General features: G+C 38.9%; 1 protein-coding gene across 3 annotated transcripts in view; it reads right to left on the bottom strand.

The window, feature by feature from the left end:
- Positions 1–4,177: 4,177 nt before the first annotated feature.
- Positions 4,178–10,225, bottom strand: part of Ctdspl2 (CTD small phosphatase like 2) — a 52,485-nt gene continuing 46,437 nt past the window's right edge. For 2 of the 3 annotated variants that reach the window (XM_040746165.1, XM_040746166.1), the window contains exon 13: positions 4,178–8,898. In XM_040746165.1, the coding sequence (XP_040602099.1) occupies positions 8,833–8,898 (66 nt within the window). In that variant the 3' untranslated portion in view covers positions 4,178–8,832. The remainder of the gene's footprint in view (positions 8,899–10,225) is intronic. The other variant, XR_005877356.1, reaches the window with a different exon arrangement.

Genomic DNA, 10,225 nt, shown 5'->3' with positions numbered 1-10,225 from the left:
ACACTTGTTATCCGTTTATCTAAGAGTTTTGTAGCTTCCCCACTTCATCTCTTTCTCCACAACCCATCCCTCACACAAGTTTGCTTACTTAAAATTTAGGACAGGTGGTGGTGGTGGCACGAGCCTTTAATCCCAGCACTTGAAGGCAGAGACAGATGGATCTCTGAATTCAAGGCCAGCATGGTCTCCACAGAGAAACCCTGATTCAAACAAACAAAACAGCAACAACAAAGCTAATGTTTTTCAGTGTGATGATCCAGGCCTGTATCGCATCATTCTTTTTTTTTTTTTTTTTTGGTTTTTCGAGACAGGGTTTCTCTGTGGCTTTGGAGGCTGTCCTGGAACTCGCTCTGTAGACCAGGCTGGCCTTGAACTCACAGAGATCCGCCTGCCTCTGCCTCTGCCTCCCAAGTGCTGGGATTAAAGGCGTGTGCCACCAACGCCCGGCGCATCATTCTTGATACAAAAGGCAAAAGAACCCAAGGTTCAGGCCAACCTGGGCTACATATCAAGACACTGTCAGAATAAATAGTAAATAACATTCATTCCAAGTAAAATCTCTTTAATGACTTCTTTTTTAGAAAAACATCAACTTGGCCTGGGAATGTAGCTAATTTGGCAAGAGTGCTTGCCCAGCATGCACAAGGGCCTGAGTTCAGTGAATGCACCGCATAAGTGATGTGGTAGCACACCGGAGATGGAGGCAGGACGCTCAAGGGCAAGGTCATCCTCAACTACATCATGAGTTTGAGGCTAGCCTGGGTTACATGTGACCCATCCCAAAATGAAAGTTCAACTTTTCTCTTGGCCAAAAAGCCTTGCAGACTGTCCTACCTCCTTTCAGACATAGCTGATCTCATTCTTCTCCTTTTCCTTCTGTCACTCCTTGTGTCCTCGTCTCCCCTGTTCCTCATGCCCTTCATCTCTCAGACTACTCTTTCTTTCCCTCTAGCTTTAGCATCACTGCTGTCTGTGGTGCTCTTCACACTCTTTGCATGGCTGGTCTCTCCTCCATCACATCCCTTCTGTGAGCTGGAATGTAGCTCAGTTGGTAGAGTGCTTGCCTAGCATCAGAAGCCCCTGAATTTGGTCCCTAGCACCGTATAGTGTGGTGCACACTTGCGAAGGACCTTCCATTTACTCTCTATCTCACCATTCTGTTTTCTGGTTTTGTCACAGCATTTATTCTGTAAAGATTTTTTTTTTCTATCTGAAGCACGGGTCTCTTGTCTGTTTCCCTTTCTTGTGAGGTAGAGGCATGAAACAAGGTCTGGACTATGTGGTCCAGGCTAGCCTGGAACTTGCTGAGTAGTTACTTCCATCATCCTCCTGCCTTTGCTTCCAACTAGATTGGGTTGTGGGGCCTGTGTGCCAACACATGTAGGTCTTGGTGTTCTTTGTTACAGTCCCAGTACCTGCCACATAGTACATGGTCGGTAAGTTTTCTTAAAATGGCCCAGTGATCCCTCTTAAAATATAGGATACAGGAAAAATTGGCCACAGATTTTGAATAAATGTCTAATATTCTGCATATCACCTCTGTATTATTTTCTGTATTATATACTGTGATTATACTGCACCATGTAGAAGGTAAAGATAAAAGTATACAAAAAAAGTGAATATGCAACTGACAGGTATAGAGTACTGACTGTATTCCTATTCTACAGATTTACAAAAATGAAATTTTTAACTTTTTTTGGTTTTTGGAGGAGACAGTGTTTCTCTGTGTTAACAGAGCCCTGGCTGTGCTGGAACTCACTCTGTAGACCAGGCTGGCCTCCAACTCAGAGATCCACCTGCCTGGGATTAAAGGTGTGTGCCACCACACCCTTCAATTTTTTTTTGAGACAGGGTTTCTCTGTAGCTTTGGAGCCTGACCTGGGACTCGCTCTGTAGACTAGGCTATAAAGATAAATTTTTATTGAACACTTTGAAACTTGTGCTTTCAGCCTGGGGAGGGGGTGTAATTCAGCAATTGAACATGCTGGATTTGACCTCTAATAATACAGAGCAAAGGAACTCTTCCCTTGGGCCTTTTTCCCCCTCTTGTTTTGAGACAATCTTGCTGTATCTATATAGCACAATCTGTCCTTGAACTTGGGATAAGCCTTTTACCACAGCCCCACCATCCCCAGTGCTAGGATTACAAGCATGTGGTCAACACTCCCAATTCAAGGAATCTCAAGGAGTTACTAAAGCTATCAAAGTATAAATGACATCAGAAAATGAATCTAGGCTTTCTTGGCTACTTTTATTATTTTTGTTAAACTTACGTGCACTGGTGTGGGTCAGATCCCCTGGAACTAGATTTACAGTTGTGAGCTGCCATGTGGGTGCTGGGAATTGAACCTAGCGAGGTCCTCTGGAAGAGCAGTCTATGCTCCTAACCTCTGAGTCATCTCTAGTCCGCTTGGCTGCTTTAAAGTGAAGTACTTCGTGAACCAAGCTCAGACTCGAGATCCACCTGCCTCTGCCTCCCGAGGCAGAGGATTAAAGGTGTGCGCCACTACCACCCAGCCCAGGCTCAGATCATTTTTTCAAAGATTTATGTATAGAGTGTTCTGCCTGTGCGCATGCCGGCAGGCCATTAGAGGGCACTAGATCTCATTACAGATGGCTGTGAGTCACCATGTGGTTGCTTGGAATTGAATTCAGGATCTTTGGAAGAACAAGCAGCGTTCTCCAAGCCATCTCTCTAGCCCAAGACTCAGAATCTTACTCATATGAAATATGAAAGGGTTTAAGAAGAGATTTAAATTCCAAGTGCAGCCAAATTCATACTTTTAAGAATTCCTTCCAGAGGTGTGATTCTTGTTTGCTGGGTGAGTTTCTGCTACTTGAAAGCTGAGGCAGGACCACCACCAGGAGTTTAGAGCTGACTGGAGTAGCAGACGGTCTTACAAAATTCCAAAATTGTCATTTGAAAAAAAAATGTTTTATTTCTATGATTTGATACAGAAACAGTTAATTGACTTTTTACACTTAAGGATCATGACATATACATTAGCCTTTGGAATTGATGGTGGGGCTTTAGCACTTGCCTAGAATGCTTAAGGCTCAATTCCCCAGTACCAAAAATAAGGTGCAGGGGGACAAGCATTTGCCTCAAACTCTCACACTTGGGGGATTCCAGAAAGCTCCAGGTTAACTTCCCATTTTCTTTCCAGAGGAATAAGCATGCCTTTCTTCAAGGAGTACCTAGATTCATACAGTAAACCATGCTCGTCCAAATTTAACCAGTCTCAGCAGTCTGCTAGGACACTGGAGCCAATGAGTGCCTTCAGCAGTGGAATAAAGGGAATACTCTCAACGTACACATTGTTTTGAAAAAATCTCCTGTAGCAAGGGCTGTTTAGATCTGGTTCTGAACCTGCTTCTACCTCCCCAGATATTGACATCCCAGGCACGTGCCATCAAGCCAAGCTTGTGTGTGTGGCGTCACAGAACTCCTAGCTGATCTTTTCACTCCCTAACAATTAGCAGTAAGAGTCTTCCTACTCTCTTGCTTGAACCCCTCCCCTGTCTCTTGAAAACTTGATGACTACTAGCCTTCTGCAGCTCTTCCTGACCCTTTCTCCAGCTGGCCAGGAAGAGGGCACCAGATCTCTTTACAGATAGTTGTGAGCCAACGTGTGGTTGCTGGAAATTGAATTCAGCTGAACCATCTCCCCAGCCAGGATAACCCCTTCTTTATCTGGATTGACCTCAGATGTTTTCTTGCATCTTAACTCCCGGAAATTGCTAAGACTATCATGGAGTAATAATTAAGACATCTATTCTACTCCCAGCTGTGACCTTTATCTGTATACTGAAGAGTTAATTTGGAAGCTGCAGTTTCCTTCTACTTTCAAAACTAGATGCTACCTTTAGTCCCAGTTTTGTGGCTCTGTTTTTTAAAGTATTTTGTAGACTAAACTGACATGCAAGAAGTTTTGTAGCCAGGCAGTGGTGGTGCATGCCTTTAATCCAGCACTTGGGAGGTAGAGGCAATTGGATCTCTGTGAGTTCGAAGTCAGTCTGGTCTACAGCGTGAGTTCCAGGACAGCCTCCAAAACTATACAGAGAAACCCTGTCTCGAAAAACAAAAACAAACAAAAAAGATGGAAACACTGACTACTTATAAAACAAAGAATATTCCAATGTATCTGATGGCTGATAAAATGGCATCAAAGAAAAGTACTTCCATAAAAGTTTTATTTATCCCCACAACAACCCTGTGAGGTAGGGTGATCAGGGCATTTGAAGATGAGAAAACTAAATCTACATTACTTGTTCACGGCTATACTGCATAGTAAATAAGTAGAAATTAATTGAGATTTTTTTAAATGTCTACGACTTCATATTGATTCATGTGGAAATAAGTAGAGAGAATATTAACTCCCCCCTACCTTAATGCCAAAAGGACACTACCTTGAAAAATCCCATTTCAAAAGATGAAAGTAGCATTTCATTGCTCATATCTACAAAGATTTATAAAATAAAAAAATAGTGAAATATTTTAGTTAATATATATAATGGTCTCATTCAGGGACATGTCCTTCAGCTATGTAAATGGTCAGTTATTCAGAGTTCTATAAATGCAAATCTTTAAAAAGTATGAATGACAAAAATAATGAGCAGTAGCCTCAATCTTCATTATTCCTCCTCGTTATCTTGAATAAGTTCTGTGAAATCTGGTCCCAGCATTAAAAAAAAGAAAAAGAAAGAAAAAAATTAAACTACCACAGAGAGATGGCTGGTGAACTTTTGTAACCTATCCTCAAACCACTATTTTAAATAGGATATCCCAAAGTTGCCCATGCAAATCACTGGGAGAACTTTAAAAACAGATCTCCCAAACACAAGGGCTCCAGACACAAGGTGATAGCTTCCCAGAAGTAGGCTTCAGAAGTCTGTAGTTTAAAAGCTACTCAGAGTAATTCTGATCAACAGGCAAGTTTGGGAATCACAATGTATGTGACAAACTATAATAAACTTGTTCTCTTAAATCCTTTTGTAAAAGATCTCAAAACATGTTTGTGGACTAAATTGATTTACAATGGAATTCCAATTCAAGATAACAGAGAAACATTTTATGAAAATGCATCCTAGTGGTATGACTTGGGTCAATAATTTAAGTAACATTTGAAAGTAAAGTATTGACTTTTATGGTTCTAACTCTGAAAACTTTTAAAAATATTTAATACAAATTCCTAGCAGGTTTTCAACTCAAGGGAAGACATGAAAAGCAATGGTATAATCAAATACATTAGCAATGGAAAAAAAAATCAAATACAGCCAATGAGAGGAATAAGAAAGTGAATGACAACCTAAGGCCTCCTGGCCTTATATTTTTGTTCCCAGTCCACTCTTCCCCTATAAGGGGAAATAAAATAAACATTCTTTCCTAGTTCTTGGCATAGTTATTCGGTGGGTAACTATTCTAAGTTAATTTAGACATACAAGATTTAAAGAGGTAACAAATAAATACCTAGGAAGACGAAGAAGTCAGGTCACAAAACCTTAACTAGCTAGTGAAGTAGTGTATAACACCATCATATCAGTACAAGGAAATGAAGGCTTCAGTGTCCTTTATGTGAGTGACACAGACGTGGAAGAGATCTGATCCTTATGAAGAATCTGTGCTTGCTGTAAGACTTGTAGGAATAATGAAATGCCTCCTTCACTGATGAGATGAAGTCTCTTACAGGAAAGTTGACAACACAGTAAGAATGAACTCCGTTAGAAGGCTGAATGAAGAGTAAAAGCTAGCAGAAAAAGTCATTGGCAAAAAGTAACTTAAAAAACAAAAAAACACTGTCAACCCTAAAAAAAAATTACCCCCAGAAATATATATATGTATGTATGTATATATATGTATATATATATATATAAAACAATGTACACATCCATATCACTGACAGTTACAAGAAAATAGCCATTTATAGAAGTCACAATGCTTTCAACAAGTCCCAATACAATTCTGGGAAACAAATAAAGCCATTGGATAAATAAATATACATACTAGCAAATATAAAACAATTTCTGGTTACGAATTGTCATCGATTCTCTTTAAGGACCCAGAGAAAAATGGTAGTAAATCAGGTCAGGACTACATATATTACATGGGACTAAAAAATACAACCAATTAAAACATCCTCTAACAATGATACAAATATTGAAAAGAATTTCTTAAAAGTCAAACATTCATAACTGGAACAGCACAATTTTAATAGGTCCTTAAGAGTTGTAATTGTACACAGGTAGCTTGCTGTGCCTCATGGATCCACTGCCCTGTATTTACTACAGTCATGCTTGTTGTGTGCACCCATAGGCTGGGCACATCTCAATTCAAAAACTACACCCCTCAAATTAACTAAATGGAAGTGTTCTACAGTTACCAAAAAAAAAAAAAAAAAAAAAAGTAGGATTGGAGATGGGAAGTCACTGGCTAAATTGTTTCTTTGTAGTTTAAACTGTATTAATAACTTTAGAATTGCCCAAATAAAGTAATGGAAAAATTAATGTATTAGTTTGGTCTCAACTCTTAGGTCATATAAACTTTCCCACAATGTATTTTTTTTCTCTACAGAAGCTTATCATTCTTGACTCAGCTGACTTAAAGCTCTCCTTGCATGGGCGTGCCTTCTATTAATAAAGTGCCCACAGGCACAATGGTACAAGTGTTTACATTTTTTCTTAAGAGTTGTGGGAAGGGCTGAGACTGACTTCACTTAATTAGGAAAACTTTCAACTATTACGCATGTCAAAAATTCAGATCTTGTATAAGTTTGGGGTTTGCTATGTAAGCATAAAATGACAGGGTCAGGAAGACATTAACTAGGTTCACAATTTTGAGAAGAGCATGTGTAAAGGTAGCGTATGTACATTTTATTTCAAGAAAGACATAAGACAAACAGCATAAAGATGCCCAGGTGCCCTAAAGATAAAGACATTTCAAAGATTCTCATTAAAATGAATCTGTAGTATTGTTCCTGCAAGCAAAATACCTTTTTTTAAAATAAAAAATCAGTATTCTGAATTGCAAATGCTTTTGCTTTTTTTTTGCAGAAAATCTGCCATGATTATTTTTTAATGAATAAGGATTTTCCACAAAACAGGCTTGCTCTACATGCTAGATTTTTAAACAGTTCAGTGACACAATATGCTAACTACATACACAACAGATAATATAGTAAGAAAACACTCAACCTGATGAAAAGTTAAAATCTTCATTAATACACTGAAAATTGACAACTCATGCGCCTTTAAAATCAAAAATACAAAAATTAAATGTTTTCCTAAAAAGATTTCCTTATTTTAAGGATTCATTTGAAAATGAAGCTGCATGTAATTTGTACAATAAGTTGTACAAGTAAACAGGTAATATACATAAAAAATTAACTGACATACTCCTCAATTATCAGTTGTCCACCTTTAATTTCCAATACTGTACTTTCTTAACAAGCATACAAAATATCGAACTTCTCTTTAGAAAAAGTGCCGTTCTTTGACATCCTTTACACAAAACAGTCTGAGCCTGCGGCATGTCAATGCAGTCGAGAGGCAAAGCATACTAACTCTTACAAATTCTACCTTCCATAAAAAGCCCCCTGAAAAGGAGATTACACGCCACTATAAAAATATCAACCTCTTGTGGTAGCTGCATTAGAGAACCAAGGCGTGACGACTATTTTCATATCGCATAGAAAACCACTATGAGCATATTAACTGCACTGGTGTCTGGCCGGGAGTGTACTGTGCCACAGGATTATGCATAGTTACTGTTAGGTACCAAGACTGTTACACAGAGTTTTAAACTGATTGTAACTGAGAGCATAACAGAGGTACTACCAGCCCATGCAAAGTAAATACTGAGTCACTGTGCTGAATACTTCATTCCTGGAGAAAACCAAAGGCAGCAGTAACCGAGTCAAGCCCAACAGGAGACTGAACACGTTCTCCTCAAAGGATAGTGAGCACAGTGAAGTCTGAGGTATACCTTTTTCCATTAAATGTGTGCCATTGCAAGATATTACCATCTGGAATACATGTTATCACAATGGTTCAAATCATTTGAATATTAGTCATTCATATATTCTTACCAACCCAGTCTCTTGATTTTTGAAGATTTTACCTATAGTAGAATATTACAGAACAAAATATAAATGCATTTTTTAAATGAAACTTACACGGACTAAAAGTAGGGAATATTTTTAAACAAATATACAATATGCAGGCAGACAAAGCAGGAAAACGGCCATTCAAATGTATAATTAAAAAAAAAAACCTAAAAATTGACTATTTCCAGAAAACTATGAAGCGCCTTAACTAAAAGGAATGCATCATGAGATTCTAATCTAATACAGGTCAGAAATGTAAAAAGGTTATAAACCTTAACAGGAAAAATAAAGCAACTTTTACTGGCCATTCCTGTTGAAATGAGAATAGTAAAGTAACAGAAAAGTGGCTACAAACCCACTGAGAGCACCAAACAGAGAGAAAATGAAAGTCCACTTTCACCTCTGTTATTATCATAAAATCCTGTGTACTACAGGTCAAACTGCTGGTGGCAGAAACAGAATTCTTTATAAACTGCAGATGTCCTGGACATAAAAAGTTCACTGGAGTTGTACTAGTTCTACAGACACTTCTGTTTTAGCCTACCCACTGTATGTGTTCAATCTGAGATAGTCTCTTTCTGTAACCCTTGATTATTATTGGGCACCAAAGATAAGAAAAGCAAGACGGGGTACAAAAATGCAAAATTTCAACAGTAATGGCAATGTTTTTGTCTTAGTCCAAAGGGTCCTGCATTCTCTCCCCCCTCAGTGATCTGACAAGTCTCGGAACTTAATCTGGGGGCAGCAAATCATGCAAGCGAAATCTGTCTCTGATGTGAGGCCGGACATCTTCATTCTGTGTAGAGAAAAGATTATTTTTGAAAAGTCACATAATTCTTAAGGTATGGTCCTAAAAAAACACTATGAATACTACTTTACTTCATTACCTTAATTAGATTGCCAAATACAGGCAGCTTCTATAATCAATCTATAGGTTCATATCTGTACCAACAGACTTTTTTCTTTGCCATTAACCAATAAACAATACAGTACAAACTATCTACTTAGCATTTACATTGTATAAGGGATTGGTAAGTACTGTAGAGGTAATTTTAATGTGCGAGGGTAAGTGACAGTTGTAAGCAAACACCACCCTAAATTCTCTAAGGGATTTGAGCACCTGTTGACACTGGTGTTATGGGGGATCCTGGATTCAATCTAGAAGGGCAAAGGAGGGGTGACTACTGTTAGAATACAACATGAATAAGTTCAGAATTAAATTCAGACTTGAAGCCCAGCCCCCCACTCCCCGTCTTCAGGTAAAAACAGTTACAAGGCTAAACCAATAGTTAAGTAAAAGGGTTAAACCACTAACTTCTACATTCTACAACTGACTGATTCATGGATAAGAAAATAATTCCTAAAATAAAGAATCAGTGACAAAGTATTGTATAGATCAGTCTATAAGTTTTAAAATACCGATAGGTCTTATTTTAGTATTTCCTAAGACAATTCAAAACTGTTCATGGAAAACAATAGTGGGCTATAAGGACCACGGTTTGGAACCTGAAATGAGGCTACAAATCACTAAATTTGTTCTAAGCCCTCTACCTTCCCCAGTCTCCCAGTCTCCAGCCCAGGATTTCTCCTATAAAGTCCAAGAAGAAGGAAGCCTTTTCTGAGTCCTTTGCTCTCAGTGCTTCTGGCTTCTCCGGTTATTTCCCTCATGTATCACTTAAAGAAGGGGAGCCTTGCTTTAAACAACTTGACCTGTTGGGCTTGGAAGTACTCAAGAGGCAGACAGATCTCGGAGTAGGAGGCCAGTCTGATACACATAGCAAGTTCCAGGCCAATCAAGTCTCTGAGTGAAACAAAAATTTCATCTTAGCCGGGCGTTGGTGGCCCACGCCTTTAATCCCAGCACTCGGGAGGCAGAGACAGGCGGATCACTGTGAGTTCGAGACCAACCTGGTCTACCGAGTGAGTTCCAGGACAGGCTCCAAAACAATACAGAGAAACCCTGTCTTGGAAAAAAAAAATTTCATCTTGACTTACTTCTTTGGTCTATTTCACTAGCCACTGATAAAACTTCCCTTAAAGGCCAGCTGCATCATGGGAGGTTTAGTGTCCTGAGGCAGAACACTGGCAGTTCCAGCTGATAACATATTTCTGCTTCTAATCAG

Source organism: Mesocricetus auratus, unplaced genomic scaffold (genome assembly GCF_017639785.1).
Source record: "Mesocricetus auratus isolate SY011 unplaced genomic scaffold, BCM_Maur_2.0 Super-Scaffold_100004, whole genome shotgun sequence".
NCBI lineage: Eukaryota > Metazoa > Chordata > Mammalia > Rodentia > Cricetidae > Mesocricetus > Mesocricetus auratus.
Note: the sequence above shows the minus strand (reverse complement) of the source record. Positions and strands in the feature narration are given on the sequence as shown.